Source organism: Sus scrofa, chromosome 14 (genome assembly GCF_054392235.1).
Source record: "Sus scrofa isolate SSC_HxYL_T2T_F1_AM1 chromosome 14, Sscrofa_HxYL_maternal_Yorkshire_Landrace_v2.0, whole genome shotgun sequence".
In the NCBI taxonomy this organism is placed as follows: Eukaryota; Metazoa; Chordata; class Mammalia; order Artiodactyla; family Suidae; genus Sus; species Sus scrofa.
Window position 1 is genome coordinate 23,654,884 of NC_139396.1, and position 23,930 is coordinate 23,678,813.

A 23,930-nucleotide genomic window follows, 5' to 3' on the forward strand; every position below is an offset into this window, starting at 1 on the left:
CAATAAAATACTTTTTAACACTTTTTTTTGGCTGCCCCCGCAGGCATGCATAAGTTCTGACCCAGGGATCGAACTTACACCACAGGAGCAACTGCAGTGACAGTACCAGATCCTTAACCCACTGAGCCACCAGGGAACTCCCAGGGGCAATAATAAAATATGGTTACCCAGTTCTGAGTTACAGGAATATGGAAAGGTTAATTATCTTTTTATGGGTGTGCCTTTTTATGAGCAGCTCAGCAGAAAAGAATTTGACTAGCATCCATGAGGATACAGGTTTGATCCCTGGCCTCCCTCAGTGGGTTAAGGATCCAGCATTGCCGTGAGCTGTGGTGTAGATCGCAGACGCAGCTTGGATCTGGTATTGCTGTGGCTGTGGCGAAGGCCAGTGGCTATAGGTCCAATTGGACCCCTAGCCTGGGAACCTCCATATGCTATGGATGGGGCCCTAAAAAGACAAAAAAAACCAAAAACAAAAACAAAACTTTTTGTTTACACTTTTTTGTTTTTAATCTTAAAATTTTTAGTTAAAAAAAAACAAAGAATACCATTTTTTCTCTTTTGAGATATTGAAAGATTAGAGATGTTCTTTAAATATACATAAAGGTGCATCAAACAAGACACATATGCTTACCTGTTGCTAATACAACAAAATGTGCATGTCATTCCAGAGATTTCTGCCTATTTTGGAACTGGCTCTTCAGTTATCTACAATTTTCAGGAGCATTACAATCACACCTTCGATAAGAACTCCAGCTCCTTTGCAGTCTTATCTCATGAGGATCTGACACTGACTAGAGAGACGGTCACCCTGAGCTTCCGGACCACAGCGACGCCCAGTTTACTGCTCTATGTGAGTTCCTTCCATGAGGAATACCTTTCAGTTATCCTCGCCCCGAATGGTGAGTGTCTTCACCGCAAGAACACGAAGACTGACTTGGAACATTAGGATCTTAATGTGAGGGCCCTTCCAGTGCTAAACTACACACCAGGAAAAACAGTGCATGCTCTATAACTCTCATGTTATTAGGGCTGGTTCATTTTTCATTATAACCCCAAGTGCTTCTCACTCAAGTTAACATTTCAGTGATTAGGAGTTCCCGTCGTGGCGCAGTGGTTAACGAATCCGACTAGGAACCATGAGGTTGCGGGTTCGGTCCCTGCCCTTGCTCAGTGGGTTAACGATCCGGCGTTGCCGTGAGCTGTGGTGTAGGTTGCAGACGCGGCTCGGATCCTGTGTTGCTGTGGCTCTGGCATAGGCTGGCAGCTACAGCTCCGATTCAACCCCTAGCCTGGGAACCTCCATATGCCGCGGGAGTGGCCCAAGAAATAGCAACAACAACAACAACAACAATAACAACAACAACAACAAAAGACAAAAAAAAACAAAAACAAAAAAAAAAAAACAACATTTCAGTGATTAAATTTAGGTGGCTTTCTTCCATAAACGTCTGTTCATTTTATGTGTTTGATGTTCAGCTGGGCTTCTTGTTATCATGAGGGGGTCTTTCCTTCTGCACATGAATAAATTAGTACTTCAGTTCATTTTGAAAGATGATCTCTCAGCTTTTTACATGGCAAATACTTCCTCCTCCTTGGAAGTGAGGAAGTGCATTAAACTATGTAAAAGCCAATTTCATGAGCACAGTCAGTATGATTGTTCTCACCCATCAGTGGTTGGGAAGTCAGTCATGTCCTGTCTGCAGACAAAGAAAAGGGAGATACGAGTTACCTGCCCGTGACCACCAGTTAGGAAACAGAATCAAGGCTTTCCCAGTTGGAAAACAGAACCAAGCTTTAACCTTGTTTCCCAGAGAATCAAGGGAGAAACTTAACTTCTGGAAAAGATTCCTATGATCTCTGACTGATAATCTGGTACAGGTGGTATCAGAGTGACCGGCTAGAGGGTGCATCTTTGAAGGAGAGCAGTGGGTGCCTATGAAGATTTGGATATTGTAGCAGATCGCTTCTCTCCTTTTGCTGCTTCTTGATTATGGCAGAAACATTGGAGAACATTTCTGGTTGTGCAAAAAAAAAGATTACTTATGGGAATATCAGTGATACACTAAAATGCATTAAAATAAATCCCATTAAAAGAAGTTCTGCTTATAGAAACTGAATGTTACTGCAGTATAGCTTGAGGTTTTACCATTTACTAATATGAATACCACATGAATAATTAACTTCCAGCCTAGCTTGGCATTTTCATAAGCTTCACTTAGACTTTGTCCTCTGGTTAAGGAAAATGGAAGAACTTGGAGAACGATCACATGGTCTTGATTTTAAAACTGAGCAATTTGATTCTGAATTTGGCCCCAGAACAGCACATAAATGATTACTAGTCCAGGAAAAGGAACTATTGTTGTGCTCAAGTAAATGTTCCATAGATTCAAATGGTATTAAATTTAAAAAAAATAAATTAAAAAAAACTTAATAATTTTTTAAAAAGTCAGTGCATTTACCTTAGAATCTGTATTGACTGTATAAAGTTCTATTGTAGTTTAAAATGTCATTTTCTTCTTCTTTAGGAAGTTTGCAGATCAGGTATAAGCTTGACAGACACCAAGAACCTGATGTTTTAAACTTTGGTCTTAAAAATCTGGCAGATGGGCAGCTCCATCAGGTGACAATTAACAGAGAAGCAGCAGTGGTCTTTGTCAAGGTAAGCTGGTAAACTCAGCAACAGCAACAGTGATTCAAATTATGATGCTCAGAAAGTATGATCTAGAGCAAAAATTTGATAATAAATTCCAATAAGAGAGATACACATTCAGCACTGTTCTTCCAGGAGTCTTCCTAGGACAGGAAATGTAGTCAAAGTGTTTGTTTTGTTTAGCAATGTTTGTGTGTTTAGCAACCTGTCAACAGTTATTATTAATATTTAACCATTTAAAATACCAAACTGTTCCCATCGTGGTGCAGTGGTTAACGAATCCAACTAGGAACCATGAGGTTGCGGGTTCGATCCCTGGCCTTGCTCAGTGGGTTAAGGATCTGAGGTTGTCGTGACCTGTGGTGTAGGTTGCAGACGCGGCTCAGATCCTGCATTGCTGTGGCTCTGGCATGGGCCGGTGGCTATAGCTCTGATTGGACCCCTAGCCTGGGAACTTCCATATGCCACGGGAACGGCCCTAGAAAAGGCAAAAAGACAAAAAATAAAATAAAATACCAAACTGTCTTCATTGGTTTTGCTTTATTTGGTTGGGAAATATTGTCTAGTTGGTCATAGTGGCTCCTGGAGATATTCCAGTGGGAACCTATTCCCATTGGATAACAAAAGAACAAATGCTACAGAAATGTAAACACAAGGAAAAAGCAAGATCTTGCTTAAAGTGGGAATGCATTTTGAAAAACCTCAGAGTGCTTCAATTATGCATTGTCACTGAGTTTTGAAGAATCATCTTTTATATCTAATCTGTATGAATAATACATTTTTCTGCTCATATTACAAATTCCCTTTCTAAATAAGTAAAAACTTGGAGGTTCAAAATAGCTATTGCATCTCTTTGTGGATTGTACCAATTATAGATACTTAAATCATGAAGACAGATGTAGGGGAAAGGGATGGGCAATGGGTGAAGTGGAATTTGAGATATTATAAAAAATGTTTATAAAACAGTTTTCTTAGGAGTTCCCGTCGTGACTCGGTGGAAACGAATCCGACTAGGAACCATGAGGTTGCAGGTTCGTTTTCTGGCCTCGCTCAGTGGGTTAAGGATCCAGTGTTGCCATGAGCTGTGGTGTAGGTCACAGACGCAGCTTGGATGTGGGGTTGCTGTGGCTGTGGCGTAGGCTGGCAGCTTCACCTCTGATCAGACCCCTAGCCTGGGAACCTCCATATGCCAGAGGGTGCGGCCCTAGAAAGCCAAAAATAATAATAATAATAATAATAATAATAATAGTAATAATAATAATAAAAGGCAGTTTTCTCCTTTAACATTTGTGATAGCATGAACATATAGCTTATTTTTTTTATCATTTTTCTTGGTTTCCCTTTGATTTCCATCCTCTTATCATCAAAATTGCTCATCATTTTGATGTTTGCATCATGTGGAACATTTAATAGGTGAACCAAAATGCAAGGAGACAAGCCATCCTGTCTTCGGGGACGGAATTCAATGCTGTCAAATCCCTTATATTGGGGACAATTTTAGGTAAGTGGAAAAGGGCCCCCCCACCCCCTCTGCCCCGTGACATGGATCAGGAGTGCCACTCTGCAAACACAGGAAGCATTCATCCTGCTCTAAAAAGCTTCTTGACATATTCATGATTTCCCAGTGAGTGACAATCAAGGTAGAAGCTTGTACTCCTGTCTAAGTGCATATATAATCACGAGTAAGTGTTGCCTGGAGTTGAACAGGGGCGTTCCTTGAAAATGCCTCCACACTTACCCTCTCACTCAGCAATCAAGCATAATGAAACATGACATTTTTCTAACAATTCACAAAAGACAAAATCAAAGCAGACATCAAGTTCACAAATTCTATAGTAATCAGGGGTCAAATGCAGAAATCACTTAATGATAAATCTAGATGTAAATCTAGATTGTTTAAGAAAAGATGAGAGGAGTTCCCGTCGTGGCGCAGTGGTTAACGAATCCGAATAGGAACCATGAGGTTGCGGGTTCGGTCCCTGCCCTTGCTCAGTGGGTTAAGGATCCGGCGTTGCCGTGAGCTGTGGTGTAGGTTGCAGACGCAGCTCGGATCCCGCGTTGCTGTGGCTCTGGCGTAGGTTGGTAGCTACAGCTCCGATTGGACCCCTAGCCTGGGAACCTCCATATGCCACGGGAGCAGCCCAAAGAAATAGCAAAAAGACAAAAAAAAAAAAAAAAAAAAAAAAAGAAAAGAAAAGATGAGAAAAGGCTGTTTATTTTCTCTTTGCAAAGGAATAAGCTTTGGGCTGTGGCTTGGACTCTCCCTTGCCTGTGGGCTGAGGTGAAATGTGTTTATTGCTCCCAGCTACTCTCAGAAAATCACAGCCTAAATATCCCACAGACATCCTTTCTGGCTGCCAGTTATTCTCCATAAAAATGCCAAAGTAAAAGCATACTTTACTATTTAGACATCAAACTCTCTATGCCTTTTTCCCCCTTGTCACCAAGAATTACATTGAAATAAAAACAAATCGTGAAGGGTGTTTCTTTTTTTTTTTTTTTTTTTGATTACATATAAACTGTATGTTTTATTGATATTTAAATGTTATTTAGGAGACATTTTCTTGTGGCACGTTTATTATTCCTGCTCTGGTGCTTGTTGCTCATAGGGCTCCGTTTTGTCCTAAATAATCGATGGAAACTTTATCAGCTGTTCAGTCATTTGTACCTTGAACATTTTGGTTCTTTCTTTCTACCCCATGTATAGATGACATCACCAACTTGAGAGTGCTAGAGAAGGCACATGAATGTTCAAAATGTATCGAGACGCATAGTAACTATTAAAACTATCATGTCTTTAGTTCACTATCATTCAAACAGATGATGGGCAGTGAAATGATAACTTCTTATTTTTCAGACAGAGGAAATGGTATGACTCCTAGTGCCCTCCAAGGGTGCTCTGCTCTCTGGCCCAAGTGATCCTTGGTTTGAGCAGAATGAGAGCTGTACTTCTGTGGAGTGGGTGCAGTCTGTGAGTAGAGGGATGGTTCTAGCTGATCCCTGCTCCGTGGCCAGAATAGATGTCTTTTTGCATTCTTTCCCCAGCCTTGAGATCAGATGTGATCAATAAACAAAAACAAACACAGACCACACACAACTTCACAAGACCAAAGTAGAAAGTTGCCGTCTATAAGTGTGAAATTGACAAAGGGATCTCCTTAAAGACATTTAGCTTCGACTTTATGATCTATAAAGGCATAGGCAATAGATTGTGGAAACTGATTAAATCACTGCATTATATGAAGGGGATTGTTTTAATTAAAAAGTAAAATAATTAATTTTATTATATCGATTTTTAAATTTTCTTTTGAGTTACTCTACAGAGGACAATAGCACGTAATTAAAGATATTAATGTTTTTATTTTAAGAATGATATGTTCAAAAGCATCTCTCTCAGGCCATAAAAATTAAAGTTGAAATTCAGCAATGAAGTTTATAGTCTGAAGCAATTGAATCTAATACAATTATAAATATTCATTTCATCTGTACCTAGAGGTATGTATCTTGATCAAAGACTAATAAAACTTTTCATGTTTTGGATAACTTTATTTTAGGATGGCTTCTGTTCTAGTTCTGCTGCCACTTTCAGATCAGTTACTGAGTGTAAGAGGACTACAACATTCTATTCAGATTTGGGGAGAATAAGGAGAACTTCCCTTTACTAACTTACAGGAAAATAGACCAATAGATTGGCCAAAAAGTAACCTTTAATTTTCCAAAGAGAGTTGTCCCAAACTATAGCAAGTTATCCAGTACCTATTTCTTGTTAGCTATTTTAACTCACTGAGTTATCCATTCATTCCAAAATTTTTGGTGGTGCCTAGAGTTTCCGCTATGGCTCAGTGGGTTGATGATCTGGCATTGTTGTAGCTGTGGCATAGGTCACAGCTCTGGCTCCGATTTGATCCCTAGCCCAGGAACTTCCATGTAATGCAGGTGTGGCCAAAAAAGAAAAAAAAAAATTGGTGGTCCCTCATATGTGCTGAAACTTCATTGGCTACTGTATCTGCCCTCAAAGTATTTGTGCTATAATATAAAATATAAGCAATAAAATAGAGTCCATGAACAATCTAATTAATCATTATTATTATTTATCCCAATGTGCTTTGAAAAAAGTTTCAACATCGTCTTCCAATTAACATGCTCTTATTCTTCCCATTCTTCAATGACCTTATTAATGATGATCACTCAGGTTAAGTTTTTCCAGTTACTATAAAATAATTTCAATGTAATCCCACTTTACATGTAAATATTTAGATTTCTCATGTTCTATGTAGTTTTAACTCTGATAAGGTTTATAGGTCCAAGGTCTGAGAGATTTAAGATATAACCACCAAGGAAAGTTCCCCAATTTTTGCTAACTTTTATTTTTCTAAAGACTTTTCTATAATTGGTAGTCTGTTGGTTTTAGGTTTTGTGCATTTAAAAAAAAATCAAAATAACAAACCCAAAATATGAAAACAAAACAAAAAATCTGTTTTAGAAGTATGCAGACTAAAGATGTTTCTTTCTGCTTGGAGAATACAATGGGTTGAATATAGTTCAAATCAATACAGTCATGTGAATAAATCTTAGTAGGCTAATTATTTGTTTTGGAATAGAAATCCATTAAAGGATTGTATGTTGAAATGAAGCTCCATATATGAGAATTGAGTAGTGAATTATTTATGGAAATTATCTGCTGAGATCTGCATGGAGAGACTAGAATTTTGATATTAAAAACTCCATTGACTTATGTGACATATATTAGTATTTTCTATGCTATGCCTCACTTAGAAGAAATTTACATAGAAGATACAAAAAGTTTATAGAATTTCAGGAATATGAATGTAAATGCAAAAATTCACAACAAAATATTAGCAGATCTAATCCAATGACATATAAAAATTATTATATGCCCTGACCAAGTAAGATTTATCCCAGGAATTTAAAGGTGGTCCAGGTAAAAATCAATGTAATACATCATATTGATGGAATAAAGGTAAGTTGGGAGTTTGGGCTTAGCAGATGCAAACTATTATATATAGGATGGATAAACAACAAGGCCCTACTTAGCAGCACAAAGAACTATATTTAGTATCCTGTGATAAACCATAATGGAAAAGAATATGAAAAAGTATAACTGAATCACTTTGCTGTAGAGCAGAAATTAACACAACATTGTAAATAAGCTATACTTCAATGAAGTTTTTTTAAAAATAGACTAATGGACAAAAACCACATGATCATCCCAGTAGACACAGAAAAAGCATTTGGAAAAAATCTGACATGCATTCATAATAAAAACACTGAACAAATCAGGAATGAAAAGAAACTTCCTCATGTGGAAAAGAGCATCTGCCAAAAACCCAAAGCTAATATCACACTTCATGGTGAAATAATAGAAGTCATCCCCTAAGATCAGCTGCAAGATAAGGATGTCTACTTTCACCATTTTCGTTCAAGATTTTAGAGCAGGTTTAAACTGGAGATGTTAATAAGCAAAGAAAAGAATAAAAAGTATCCAGATTAAAAAAAATAAAGTTACCCATATTTATAAAGGACATGATCTCATAAGATATCCATGAATAAATGCTATTAGATCTAATAAACAGTTTTGGCAAGGATACAAGATGAACGCACAATAATTTATTATATTTACATAAACTAGCAATGAGCAATATGAGAATACATGAAGAATGTATTCTATTTACAAAGTATCAAAAAGAACCAAATACTGCTATAGTAACGTTAACAAGAGAAGTGCAAGACGTACACTGAAAACCACAAAATATTGTGGGCAGCAATTATGGAAGACCTACATAAATGGAAAGACATCTCTGTTCATGGATTGAAAGACTCCATGGTGCTAAGATGGCAATGCTCCCAAAGTTGATCTACAGATTCAGCACAATTCCTATCAAATTCAAATGGCCTTTTTTTTACAAAAATTAACAAGCCGATCTCAAGATGCATATGGAAATGGAACAGGCTCCAAATAGACAAAACAATCTTGAAAAGAAGAGCAAAGTTGGCAGTCTCACCCTTCATGATTTCAAAACTTAGTACAAAGCCCCAGTAAGCAATCATGAATATGTAATATTGGCATAAAGATAGACATAGATTGGAATAGATTGAATAGATTGAGTCAAAATGTAAAGTATATTTATGGTCAGTTGCTTTTTAACACTGGTGTCAGGCCATTCAGTGGAGAAAAAATAATTTCTTCAACAAATGGTACTGGCCCAATTGGATATCCACAAGCTTAAAAGTCACCATATACAAAAATTAGTTCAAAATGGAGGATAGACCTAAATGTGGGAGCTAAAATAAAACTCTTAAAACAAAACATAGGAGTTCCTATTGTGGTGCAGCAGAAACGAATCCAACTAGGAGCCATGAGGTTGCAGGTTCGATCCCTGGCCTTGCTCAGAAGGTTAAGGATTCAGCGTTGCCTTGATCTGTGGTATAGGTCGCAGATGCGGCTCGGATCTGGTGTTGCTGTGGCTGTGGTGTAGGCCATCAGCTGTAGCTCTGATTAGAACCCTAGCCTGGGAACCTCCGTATGTCACAGGTGCAGCCCTAAAAAGACCAAAAAAAAAAAAAAAAAAAAAAAAAGAAGAAGAAAGAAACAGAATTGAAATTCTTTATGACCATTGATTAGGCAATGGTTTCTTAGAAAATGTTTCTCAAAAGTCTTAGGTTAGATCATGGATTCTCAAAAGCACAAGCAGCAAAGAAAAATAAATTGAACCACATCAAAAATTAAAAGCCTCTGTAATTCAAAGGACACTATGAAGACAGTGAAAAGACAACCCAGAAAATGAGGAAAATATTTGCTAGTTATGTATCTGATAAGGGACATTTATAGAGAATATATAAAGAACTCTTACAACTAAACAATAAAACGAATAACTTAAAAATGGCCAAAGAATCTGAGTAGACATTTCTTCAAAGAAGATACACAAATGACAACCAAGAGAAGATGTTCAAAATCATTATTTATCACGGAATTGCAGATCAAAACCAAAAGATATTTTATATCCAATAGGATGGCTGTGACCAAAAAGAGACAGACAGTAACAAGTGTTATAGAGGATATGGAGAAATTGGAACTCCTGTGAATTGCTGGTGAGAGTGTAAAACTGTTCAGCTGCTCTAGAAAAACAGTTTGGCAGGTCCTTAAAACATTAAACATAGTTACCAAATGACCCGGAAATTCCACCCCTAGATATATACTCAAAAAAATTGAAAATATATATCCTTTAAATCATAGAAAATGTCCAACCATGGAGTCCCAATAAGCAGTACCAATAAATAAATAGGTAAATAATTATGCCACTTCTAAGGAAATCTAAACGCAAGAACTGGGGCGGGGGGTTGCGGGGGAGAAGAAAACATCAACAAATAAAATTTCCCTCATTAAAACAGAGCTCTTAAAGAAGGCAGAAAACAACTAGGATGAAACTTGGCACTCAAGGAAATTTTAACAAAATCACAGACACAAACACAAACTCAGGGAATTAAAATAAATATGACTTCCACAATTTCAGTGGGTGATCCAAAGGAGAGAATTAGAGAATCATCGGTGATTATCCTTAAGTAGTGGCATGGAGTATCATGTAGCTGAAATGTCTCAAACCACAGAGCAAAAAGATTACGAGATAGAAATTAGGAGGGAAAATAAAAAGGATTTGGAAGTTAGATCTAGGAAACTTAATGCTAATAACTGGAGAAACAAAGACGATAATTACATATTAATTTTTTTTTTCTCTGAGCTAAAGGAAAACCCGAGCTGCAGATTTAAAGCATTCATTAAGGAGTTCCTGTTGTGGCTCATTGGGTTAAGAACACAACACAGTGTCTGTGAGAATGCAGGTTTGATTCCTGGCCTCCCTCAGAGGGTTAAGGATCCGGTGTTGCCACAAGTTGTGGCCTTAGAAGATGCAGCTTGGATCTGGCATTGCCATGGCTGTGGCGTAGGCTGGCAGATGCAGCTCCAATTCAACCCCTAGCCTAGGAACTTCCATGTGCCACTGGTGTAGCCCTCAAAAGAAAAAGAAAAAGCATTCATGGATTCTGATGAGAAAAGAAAGATCTGGGAAAATTGTGGGAAAATCACTGAATTACAAAACCAAAGAGGAAAATCTTCCAGACTTTCTAGACAGAAGTTGCTACAACGAAAAATAATGATATTGGCATCAGCATCCTATTTCTCATTTACAACAATAGGATTAAAATGATAGAATGATATATAGTTATACTGCTAAGAAGAATGCTTGCAAGCATTTAATATATAATTAATCTGACAAGGTTAAAAAGACATTTTGGGAATGGATTGAGATTACATATTAACCAAGCATCCCCTCTGAAGAAAGTATTAGAGAATTACTGCAGTGAAAAAATGAGTCAAAACCATGACCTCGGAATGGAAAAATGACAGGAAACTGTGAGCACCAAACTTTTCAATGTATACTTATACCCACACCTATGTGCATAATGTAGTTAGAGCTACACATTAATGATAGACTCTTTGGGTACATACAAAGCCACCCATTCGCATTCACACCCACAAACTCACATCCATGTATAAATATTAAATATAGACTCATGAACTATAAGAAAATATAATGCAATACAATATACTACTGATTTTTCTTTCTTTAGTAATACCGCTATCTACAGACATGAAGATGACCTTTAAAGCTAGGTTATCTTTAAATAATAAATTCCGCAAAATTGGTCTAATTCATTGTGATAAACGTCTGCCCTAGATTCCTTCTATTACCTTTGCTTAGTAGTGTTCATGTCAGACTTTAACAAGGAAAACGAGTATTATCTAGTTCCTTTTTTTTTGCCCAACAGCAAATTTTTTTTGTGTGTGTGGCATTTGTGAGCCAAGAATTTTAAATTATTTTTATTTTTTAAAAGATTTTTATTTTTTCCATTATAGCTGGTTTACAGTGTTCTGTTAATTTTCTACTATACAGCAAAGAGACCCAGTCACACACACACACACACACACACACACACACACACACACACACACACACACATACATATTCTTTTTCTCACATTATCCTCCATCATGTTCCATCATAAGTGACTGGATATAGTTCCCATACTATACAGCAGGATCTCATTGCTTATCCACTCCAAAGGCAATAGTTTGCATCGATTTAACCCCAAGCTCCCAGTCCATCCCACTCCCTCCCCCTCCTGCTTGGCAACCACAAGTCTCCAACAGCCAAAAATTTATTTTACCTTCAATTTTTTCCCCAGTATTTTAGCCTTGCAAAAGTCCTATGTTACCACTGCAGTGTTTCCCATTTTATTTCTTCTTGATATTCTCTCAAGTATACAGGGTGCCTTTCTTTTTTAAAAATTAATTTATTTATTTTTAAAAATGAATTTTATTGGGGGACAGTTGACTCAGAAAGTTGTGTTAGTTCCAGGTGTACAACAAAGTAAATCAATTATACATACACATATATCTGTTCCTTTTCAGATTCTTTTCCCATATAGGTTATTACACAAATGTCTGAATGCAAAATTTAAAAAGTAATGCTGTTTTTAAAGTACGCTTTTAATTGATAATCCTTTAGTTAGGTTGCTTTAAGCTCATTTTTCTTCAGTGTACTTAAGAATCTACCTGAAATTCCTCATGCATAAAGCTCTTTGATGTCTCATATAATCAACTTGGCCAAGATAGGTGTATATGTCAGAAAGATGTTTATTATGATTATAAGAATGCAAATGCATGCCCCCAATTTTAGTTGTTTTTAGAGGTCTTTTACATAACAAACATTTACTTTTGCAACTTTGAAACCATGAACAGAATTTTTGTAAGCCCAAGCAACTCCCAACACATGTGGTGAAAATCACAAAGTCAGGCTATTTTTTTCCTGAAGGTAAAGCTCTTTTCCATGTCACAAGAAAGAAGGATATAAAATATTTGGCCTTCAGGAATGACAGGCTGAAATAAAGAGATGAAATTTAGTAGGAAAAAAGTTAATAAGGTTCAAGAAATTCATCCCAAGAGTTCCCGTTGTGGCTCAGTGGAAACAGAGGATGCAGGTTCCATCCCTGGCCTCGCTCAGTGGGTTAAGGACCTGTCATTGCCATGAGCTGTAGTGTAGGTCACAGAATTGGCTTGGATCCTGAATTGCTGTGGCTGTGGCTGTGGCTGTGGCATGGGCCAGCAGCTGCAGCTCTGATTCGACCAGTAGCCTGGGAACCTCCATGTGCTGCGAGTGTCCCCCCTCAAAAAAAAAGACAAAAAAAAAGAAATTTACCCCATGAATTTGTAGGGGAGGCAAAACTTGACCTCTCCTCTCTTAGGGTCTTAAATTAACATAAAAAGGATTAATAGGAGAAAAACAGAGATTTTTAAATGTACATGGGAGCCCCTATAGGAAAATAAAAACCCAAGAAGCAGATGGGCCCAAGTATTTATAGTATAGGCTGAACAAAAAGCAGTCGTGAAAAAGTAAGTTAAATGCAGGAGGAAACTTAAGGAAGATAGGGGTTATTTTAACAAAGTTTGTATGTGCAGATTTCTCTGGGCTAGATTCCCCATTTCTGGTCATAAAAATGTATTTTTCCTCCTGGTACAGAGAAGGCAGCTTTTTCATGGGAGTTTTATCTCCTGCTTTCAGGAACAAAATGAGGTCAGTGTCCTTCTTCTCCTTGCTGTTTTTCAAGTAACTAATCCTTCTGGCAAAGTGGCATCCTTGTGGGTGGCATATTTTGCCCCCCTTCAGATAGAAGCTTCAGGGCATGTTGGTTAATTTTAGTGACAATAAGTATGTGTTCAGTTACCGTGACATTCAGCAAAACTCAGTGGCATAAGATGACAGCCAACTATGCATGTGCATTCTTAGTTGGAGCCAATTCGAGTACTCTTTTAACACAAGGTAGGTTCTCTGAATTTCTCAGCTCACACTTTGAGAATGCCACATTTTCAAAAATTTGGGGAGTTCCTGGTGACCTAGCAGTTAAGCATCTGGTATCGTCACTGCTATGGCTTGAGTCACTACTGTGGTGTGGGTTCGATCCCTGGCCTGGGAACTTCCACATGCCGTGCACATGGCCAAAAACATAAAATAAAATAAAATAAAATAAAATTCAGCAGGCACACTGTCCACAGAAGGGTAGTAATGAGACTGAAAGTATTCTTTGGTTACAAAATCTATATTGCATGTATCCTGTGTAACAGACACTAAGCTAAGTGCAGAAGACAGGGATACTGCCCTCTAGGAGCTCTCCATGTGTTGCGTGAGAGAGGCAGATGATCCAAGGAGAGGGACCTTCTGTAACTGAAGCACCAGGCAAATCCTGCTCTAAATCCTCATTCTTTTTTAATTTTTATAACACCACCACCTTTATTTTTCACAGCATCTAGCGTGTATGTACTGGATGATACATGTCCAATCATAACTACTTATTATTATTTAGATTATCAGGAGAGGGAGACAAAAAAGCAGTGCCCCTGAAAAACTCAAACTCAAAAGAAATATAGGTTGTCCTCTAAGAGTTTGACTACAGCTTCACAACGAACTGGGTCAGAGCAGAGATTCTCAGGGTGGACATAAAGATGGCTATTTTGCCAGCCAGAACACTTATTCCGTGGAAGGCATGTGCATTCATTAAGGAAGAAAGTATAATATCATGATATAATAATGCATATAATATAGTAATAATATAATGACCCTTGTTTACTTGTGAGCATTTATGAGCCTACCCAAAAGGTATTAACATAAGAAAAGAGGCAGTATCCTGGTGAAAAAGGGATTACTACAACCAGCCAGGATCCAAGTCTCCCCTTCTTGAGTGACTTTAATTTACTAAACCATGTTATTAACTTCAAGTAGGAATAAAAGTACCCACAGTGCTATGTTTTGAGCATTAAAAAAATAACCTCTGTAAATCACTTAGCACAATGCCCAGCCTATGGGAGCCATATGGTAAATTCTTGGTAGCTCTTTATGATTGTTAGAAAAAGAGGCAATGAGCCTGTCTACACACAGGGTGAAGTGGGAGGAAGTTTGACAGCAGATGCCAAAGGGGCGTCCTACTGACATGGTTTCCTGCGTGGGGAACATGGAGGCTTCCCTGACTGACACGTTTCAACATCAAATCTACAACTAAGGACCCTGTGTCAGATTTCATGCCCACTGAGCAAATGCACCACAGGATGTTATCATCGCTGAAATGAATGAATTGATGTTTTGCTTTTCTGTGTCAGTTGTTGCTTTTCTTCAGTCTGAATAACCAACCTCTGTCAGTTTGGGGAGAGGGAAGGGATCAAGATGGGGTTGGTGGGGGCAAGCCTCGATTTACGGAACGGGGACAGAGACTATCTTTGTGAAGTGAGGAACAGGGAGGTTGGTCGCTGAGAGGCTCAAAAACGTCAGCCGGACTAAACAGGTAACTGCAGAAGAGGTTCCCAGAACGCTGCTGTTTCCCCCAACCCAGGAGACATTTCACTGTAACCACCTAGATTATTGGCCACAAATCCTGTTAAAAATTGTTTTGAAAAATGCAGTGGCAGAAGATTTCATTCGTCTGTACCCTTGACTGCATCCAAGGAAGCTTAAATTGGCTCACATGCAGAGTGAGCACCTGCAGGGCATCAACCGCAGGTACCAGCTCTGGCTGTCTTTCCTAAGGAAGAGGGAGCTAAGGGTTCGGAAGGAGGTTCAGTTCATCGGTTCACCATTGCCCTGCGGATGGCAGGCTCTTCCTGCATCCTCGTCTGTCACCCCTAACGGTGTGTCCTGCTTCTTTGCCAGCAGAGCCCCCAGGCGCGGACCCGGATACGCTACGGGCCGGCGTGAGCGGCTTCACTGGCTGCCTCTCTGCTGTGCGCTTTGGCCCCGCTGCCCCGCTGAAGGCGGCGCTGCTCCCGGGCGGCCCTGTTCCGGTCACCATCCGAGGACACTTGGCCGTCGCGTCCCGCTGCGCGGAGGGGACAGGGCCGGGAGCCCCAGCGCGGGAAGCCACCCGCCCGCTCGCAGGCGGTGCAGGTGCGTGGCCCTCTGCCCGTGGTCGCGCTCGTCGCCCGCGGTCTTCCACCACTTCTCCATCCACGAGGTTTCCAAACGTCCTCTGTTCGTTCAACCTTTCCATTCCCCGGTCTTTACATTCTGTGCTTTTCGTTTCAAGTTCATTTTTATCCCTGCACTGTCTGCTCTTCTTTCAAATGTTTGTGGATTTCTCAAACGTCCTTCTTTTCTCTCTGTCATTCTCCCTTTTTCTACTGTAGGTCGTTCTGGACCGACAGATGAGGGAGAACCCTTAGTTAATGTGGACAGAAGTGACTCCGCGGTCATCGGAGGTAACAGGGCCACAGAGGACCTCGTCCTTGGCGTTGGTGTCACTGTTAGCAAATCCAAAACCCATCCATGAGAATCCGTGCTGATTGCGAGGTCAATGACAGGCCACATGCGTTTGCTCATGTTCTTGATGTAATTGTACCCAGTTCAGCTCCTTTGAAGATATTAGGAGCAGGAACTGATGGCTCCACTGGCACACTTTTTAAAGGATGATAGCCAAACTGCACAATAATAAGAGGCTTTTCATTTGAAAATGGCCACTAGTATCTCTCAGGATACACACATATTCAAGATGCATTTACTCTACTTCTTCAATTTAAAATAGCCATGGACCTCTCAGCCCATTAGGCCAAAACATTTTGAAAAAAAATTGAAAAGAAAACGTATTGGGAGAAGCACCTAAACATGCAAAATGTTATTTTCCTAAACATAAAGATGTAAAACTGTGTCTGCTATCAGGCTTAACTTATTTATGGATATACATAGATATCCATCCATTAAATAAATCAGTTTTTATATATGTATCTACATGTATATTTGAAGAAGTAAAAGTAGTTGCATCTTAAATATCTGACAGTACGTCCTCTGAAACAAAATTTATCCAGGTCTGGCTCAAAAAGTTAATATTCAATTCTCCCTTCTTATCATTCAAAAAACGTTTTAATTTGTTTAATTAGATTTTTGAAATGTGAGTCATTTGCAAATTCTGTTCGGTGAGTAGCAGTAAACTACTTTCCACTTTTTGGCAGCCCCAAAGGAGGCAATCAGTCCTAGAGCTGGGTGATAGGACTGGGTGTCCACTGTTCACGACCCCTGCAAACTTGCTCATATAGGATCTGTTCATTTCGCCTGAATTCATCCAGACACCCATTTTTTTCCAGGCAATTGGGAAAGTATTCAGACATTTTAAAGTGCTGACCAAACCTATGAGAATGTTAATGTTTCCATTTTTATTTCAACTGTTTTTATTTTTATAATGAGTAAGGAATATGACCTCCATTTTACAACTCCAAGAACAAAACTCATATGTGTTATTTGTAATGCATATCTAAAAGGAATAACTTTTCTGTTAAAATTTAAATTAACTCTTCATCCTAAATCATTCTAATTTATTTTTAATGAGAAGACTTTGCTATAACATCAAAGCTAAGTGAAAGTAAATCAACTTAAATGTGATTAATATTGACAAAATAGGAATCCAAGTTCAAAATTTTGCAAAATGCCATCATTGGTGCCCTTTAATTAGAGAGAGCAAAGGTAATAATGAAATTGATGATAGCACAAAGATGTGGTCTTTGAAGTTTTATTGCTTTTGCCAAATATCATCAGCAAGATGTACAAAGTAAGTAAATTGCTCCAGTGTCATTCCCCTAAGAAATCTTATTTGGTTCCTAAAACATGGGATGGAGAATGAGAGCCAAAGGTCTTAGGGACAGAATGACTCAGTTTACTGGATCCCACAATTAACTTGAACCTGTCTTCCATCTGTGGTGGCTGGTTGCTACATGGTTTGTCAGCTACCAAGTATGTAGACTTCCAGTATTATTTCAGAAATTGGACTTTTTTCTAACTGCTCATAGACTGCACCCTTATGTAAAATATTTCCTCCATTTAAAAGATTATCCCAACAGGTGGATTTCTCTGTGTTCTGCATTTTGCATTATTATTTTCTCTTCTTGCAAACAAAGGCAGTGTTACAGGAAAGGAGAATTAACTTAAAAATATTCAAACTTGGTAAACCCTACATCACATGGGGTTTCTTGCCAAGGGATCTATATTATAGATGGGCAGATGGATGGCCAGAGAAAAAGACAGATGTGTACATAAAGACACAGGCAAACCAGGAGCACCTGTCAAAAACACATTTACACTGGCACTGCTGATATGAAGGCTCTGGAAGGCATCAGATGCATTATTCAAATTACCTCACTCCCTTCAGATAGGGGGTTATCCTAGGATCCCATCAAACCGCACCAAACAAAAACAAGCTAGAGTTCAAGTGACCAATCACAGAATTCTCTTGTGGCACAGTGGGTTAAGGATCCAGTGTTGTTACTGCAAGGGGCTTGTCACTGCTTTGACAGTCCATCTCTGGCTTGCGGACTTCCACGTGTCACGGGCATAGCCAAAACAAACAAACAAACAAAAAAGTGGATCAGTCATATACAGAAAATCCTGGATGCGCAGGTGGGTCAGTGTAATGGTGATAGTCATCATATAATCAAGTGGCCTGATCACTCCTATTGAGAGTTCCTGCCCTTTGACACCAAAATTGGATATGATATAGCTCTTAAAGCAAAATCCTATAACTCAACACAAAAATAATTAATGTAGCTCTGTTGTTTGTTCCCAAGTGAGATCCAAAATATATTGAAAGTAATGAATGTTCTACCTATGAATATTTAAGAATATTTGCAAAATAATACATATGCTACCTCCTCCCAGTTGAGGAGGAGTCTGGGTTCCTGAAAGCATGTGCTCAGGAATCTCTGTGACCAGTTGTGCTCAACCATGCTTTGAGTTTGTCAGGCTCCATTACACTTGCTTATGTCTGTCCCAGAGCATAATGAAGAACGTCTCATTTCACAATACAAATTTTGATTTACATAGCTCAACAGTGACATGTGTTTGCTAACATTTGTTAATTGGAGATATTACCTATGTCAATCGTCTTAAAACTATACTCACTAGGGACTGCTTCTTTTTGCCTATTTGTTTCAGAATGGGTTAGATATTCATTCTTTGCTAACATGATATAGCTTGAGTAAGCATTTCTATGGCTTAGCCTGACAGTTTCAACCCCCAAGGTGCATTAAAACAAGCTGAGGAGCTTTTAAAATAATGCTGATACCTGGGCCTCCTACCGAGAGAATCTGAATTATTGTCTGCTATCCAGCCCAGGTTAAAGCAGGTCACAAGAGGTTCACACAAGGGTGTGGACCCCACAGAGGCAGCAATCGCTTACGACTTGGTCTCATACAAATACAACCACAGATACAGATACTACGTATCACACATCACTATAAATAACCACAGTATAGAGATACTGTAGTGCAATGATAGACCTGTATTAAAATGTAATAAACTTTTCGTTAAAATGCTCACACGTAAGTATTTAATTATTCTGCGATGGGGCTACACACTTTATACTTTTAAAATAATAAAACCCTGCATGCTCATTAGCATGAAGTGTGGACATGACCTAAGAGGCCCCATTGTGTTTCTGCATTTAAGTGTGAAGGCATTAATTAAGATTCAGTCACGATATGTCTTTAGGATTAAAGAATAAAACTACTGTGTCTCAAGTTTTCTGGATTTAGAAGTAAATTTAAGGTTATAATACCACTTGGTTCCAAATTTTCTGATGATAAATAATGCTCGAGTAAATTCTTGTTAGGCTGACATTTGCAGTTGATAATCTGACTTTGGACTTTCCTTTCTCTCTAGGTGTGATAGCAGTTGTGATATTTATCTTGCTCTGCATTACTGCTATTGCTATACGTGTTTATCAACAGAGATGGCTGTACCAAAAAAATGAGTCAAATATTCCCCAAACTGGAGACAACGCTGAGACTGCTCTGAAAAGTGAGCTCAACATGCAAAGTACAGTGAATGAAAGCCAGAAAGAATATTTCTTCTGATCAGCAGTGGTGGCTTACTTATTACTGTGATGATGATGTGACTTTCTTGCTAAGCCAGGGGCTCCCAGTGGGTGAAACTCCCTTCTCCTCCTTCTGGGAGAAACAGTTGGTGTGCAGCCCTGTGAGCTTGCTCAGCATGGTTGCTGGAGGCTCTGCTCAGTGCTCCTTCTTGATCTATTTATGTAACAGTGACTTAGGTGTGCTCATTAATCACAGTCTGGCAGTTTCTGACTGTTCTGACCTGATCTTCTGAAATTGAAATGTATTTTGCATAATTACTTTGGGATTTAAGTGAGAACAAGGATCTGAGCTACGGCCCCACTCTCTTAAAAATTCAACGTGAAAGTTTATAAAAGTCAAAGTTGGATGCTAATGTTTTATGTTACATGGGAACCTCCGTTATGCTTCCTTTATCAATCTACCACTGGCATTTATAAACCAGGACGTGCTTCTCAGATGACCTTCAGCCACATTTCCATATTCCTGTGAACCAGCACTCAGTGGCCAAACATGCATTAGAAACCTAAAAAAAAACCCAATTTTTTGCCTGATTGTTTTTTACTATTTGTCTCTTTTAAATCAGTTTTGATATTTTTTAGTGAGGAAATGAGCGTGGAATGTCAGCTATGAAATTCTAGTATGAAGTTCAGTCACAGAAAAGAAAATTCATAGGTGAAAAAATGTGAAAAGGATTTCCATCTGGAATAATTTGCATATTTGTCTTTGTCATTTGTCATTATACTCTTTGTAAATTGTATGACTGATCTCACAAAAATGTCTATTTTCTAACTGCCCATGTATAAACTCCGAATTTAACATTTAAAATGTATCCTCCATCCATATCTGAATGAAATATAATCCTAAATTTATTTCCTGTATATACGGGGGATTAGGTTGCTTTTCTTTGTAGTTCTGTGGGTTTTTTTATCTGACTGTTAAAACAACAAACCTTGGATTTCCTGTGACTGTTCATTTATTAGGGAAGAAGTCCCATTTTGAACTAAATCTCTCCATTTTCATTTCTAAATGTTGAGCTCATCTAGGTGAAACTTCTCTGAGGTACCCTCTCGCCTAGGTACTATTTGGACTATCAGCAGAGGGATGCTTATGCTAAGGGAAGATACAGGTTATGTGATCTGAACTAAATCTGTCATTCCAGTCACAATTTTAGGATCTTGAGATCAGTTTCTCATAGAGAGCACCCAAGATTAACTAGTCCATTTTAAGTAGGGTATATTTGAATATTAGGAGAACAAAAAAAATCATATTAATCATGGAATTGATTCAAGAACTTTTTGTGGCAGTGATCGTTAGGTGATTGCACAGAGTCACCACTTGCTCTGAAAAGCCAATTCCAATAAACATATGCTGCCCTCTCCACATCCCACCTTCCATGTGTCTGCCAGGTACTTGCTTCCACCACAGTGAGACCACTTGGCATTATATGCATTTAGTCTGCCCCTTACCTTTGAGTGTATACCTACTTTGCTAAGTTTTTTTTTTTTTTTCAAAGAATGGGAAAAGATACCCTCTATATTACTTTTTGAAAATTTTTTTTCGTATGGTTTTGTATTCATTTTCTAGAAGGTGTTCCAAATGACCAGGAATTAAGGGACTTAATACAATGCACATTTTCTATCTCACAGTTTCTGTGGGTCTGGAACTGGGCATGGGTTCACTGAGACTTCTGCAAGATTGCTATCTGGTGTCTGCCACGGCCGTGTTCTCATCTGGAAACTCAGCTGGGGAGGGTTTGGCCTCCTTGCTCCCATGATTATTGATAGCCTTCCATTCCTTAGTGCTGGAGGATTTATGGAAGCTTGCTTCTCAAGGCTAGCAGAGGAGAGAGAGAAAAATTCTAGAGCAAGTCTGCTGGCAAGAGGGAATCTTATATAATGTAATGTGATCATGGGCGTGACATCCTGTCATTATTTGCTCTAATCTTTTGGTTGGAAACAATCACAGGTCCCACCTGTATCCAAGGGGAGGGATTATAGAAGGACTTGAGCCAGCAGGCTGAGATCATAGAGGCCACTTTAAAGCCATCTGCTATCATAATGTATCTATACTGTTATTTCTTTAAATGAGTGATGATGAAAAAAAGTTTAGGATCTCAATATAGCAATATATGAAGGACCTACTCAGATAAATGACACATGTAGTTTTTCCCAAAGGTCTGTGCAGTTTGGGGAAAGATTCAACACAAAAGTTATGGGCTCCATTAAATGCGTAACTGAGTGTAAACATCATTGAATCACTGCACCTTTAATAAGTGATCATCTTATGTTCCAAAAGAATGCATCACTTTGGTAGCTAAGATTTTACAGATTTATAGGTAGTGATAGCCACTGCCCTCTGCTCTCTTTTCTAAAGGTAAAATTAAGAATATTTTTACCAAGTCTCAGTGATGCACCATCCACTTTCCCTGACTGATTTGTAAACTTTTCCTGCTGGTTTGTTAATAAAATAACTCTTTGGAATGAAATTAGGAAAATATTTTTAAGAGAAGTTGAATGAAATTTGAATTATGCAATGATATTGGTTTTCCCGTAAAATATTAAAAAATGTGCAAATGTATACATTCTGGATTGGTGTGTAATTACTTTGTCTCTACTGTACGTAGGGGAAATGAATGGTTAATATTATTTATGATGGGATGGTAATTTCCTACAAGTGAAACACAAAGCTGTTGATATTTACTGATTACTCTAAGTTAAAATACCTATAAATACAGACACTTAAAGCTTTGACAGAGAACAATCGTTTATCAGTTATTTGCTGAATGTTTCCTATCTACTTAAAAGTGGATAAACATGATTTTCCCTAGAGAGTTGGGTTTCTAGAGCACTAATTAAATACATATTCCTATTGCAAATAGCATCCTTTTACCAAATAAAAGTTCAAAGATAATAATTCCTCAAGTTTTATTTTCAAAAAGAAAAGAAATAGCATATAATTAACACTCATTATTGGGACGAGCTGTTAGGGATTTCTGTCAACCTCATTAAGCGAACCCTTCCCCCAGCTACCTCCTCAGTATCATTTGATAAGGTGGAAAACCATCTTGGGGCACATAATTTCTTTTTTTTTTTAATTTTTTTTTATTATTTTTTATTGGTTTTTTTTTAATTTTTTTTTTTTTTTTTGGTCTTTTTGCTATTTCTTGGGCCGCTTCCACGGCATATGGAGGTTCCCAGGCTAGGGGTCTAACCTACGCCAGAGGCACAGCAACGCGGGATCCGAGCCGCATCTGCGACCTACACCACAGCTCACGGCAATGCTGGATCGTTAACCCACTGAGCAAGGGCAGGGACCGAACCCGCAACCTCATGGTTCCTAGTCGGATTCGTTAACCACTGCGCCACGACAGGAACTCCAATTTCTGTTTGTCTAAATAACCACTACTTCTCCATTTTTTTTCACTTTCTTTCATATAGAATATTTGATAGATAATTGGTTTCAATAGATTTTTCAAATAGGAAGTTCAGGGTCCTTGCCTTGAAAGGAGACAAATATGATTGTAGCAGTTTTTCATCTAGTAGAAATTAGATCAGACTATGCAATTGGATTATCAAACTGTTCTTTAAACAAAGGGGATGAAATGCACATAGGTTAAAAGCATGTTTATTGGGTTGCTTAATCTACTGTTTGGCAAATCACATATTAAAAATGTTTAAGGACAGAGTTCCTGCTGTGGCTCAGCAGTAAGGAACCTGACTAGTATCCATGAGGACAAGAATTTTACCCCCGGTCCCCCGCTTAGTGGGTTAAGGAACCGGTGTTGCTGTGAGCTGTGGTGTAGGCTGGTAGCTACAGCTCTGATTCAACCCCTTTTCTGGGAACTTCCATATGCTGTGGGTGGGGTCCTAAAAAGACAAAAAAATTAAAATTAAAAAAATTAAAAACGGGGTGGCTCAACAGTAATGAACCTGACTGGTATCCATGAGGATGCAGGTTCCATCCCTGGCCTTGCTCAGTGGATTAAGGCTCTGGCATTGCCTTGAGCTGTGGTGCAGGCTGCACATGGGTTTTAGATCTGGCTTTGCTGTGGCTATGGCTTAGGCTGATGGCTACAGCTCCTATTCAACCCCTAGCCTGGGAACTTCCATATGCTGCAGATGTGGCCTTTTTAAAAAAGACAAAAATAAATAAATAAAATGTTTAAGGAGTCCCTTAATTTTTGTTTTTTGTTTTTTTGCCTTTTCTAGGGCCGCTCCTGCAGCACATGGAGGTTCCCAGGCTAGGGGCTGAATCATGAATGTAGCTGCCAGCCTATACCACAGCCACAGTAACGCCAGATCCTTAACCCACTGAGCGAGG

At 38.6% G+C, this 23,930-nt stretch overlaps 1 protein-coding gene across 12 annotated transcripts in view; it reads left to right on the forward strand.

Moving 5' to 3' along the window:
* CNTNAP3 (contactin associated protein family member 3) overlaps positions 1-22,187 on the forward strand; it is a 200,310-nt gene extending 178,123 nt beyond the window's left edge. For 4 of the 12 annotated variants that reach the window (XM_021072823.2, XM_084994556.1, XM_084994552.1 and 1 more), the window contains 6 exons: positions 672-902; positions 2,529-2,662; positions 4,067-4,154; positions 15,430-15,660; positions 15,900-15,971; positions 19,417-22,187. In XM_021072823.2, the coding sequence (XP_020928482.2) occupies positions 672-902; positions 2,529-2,662; positions 4,067-4,154; positions 15,430-15,660; positions 15,900-15,971; positions 19,417-19,610 (950 nt within the window). In that variant the 3' untranslated portion in view covers positions 19,611-22,187. Of the gene's footprint in view, positions 1-671; positions 903-2,528; positions 2,663-4,066; positions 4,155-15,426; positions 15,661-15,899; positions 16,063-19,416 lie in introns of all 12 variants that reach the window. The other 8 variants (XM_021072822.2, XM_084994551.1, XM_021072824.2 and 5 more) reach the window with 5 other exon arrangements.
* The last annotated feature ends 1,743 nt before the right edge of the window (positions 22,188-23,930 follow it).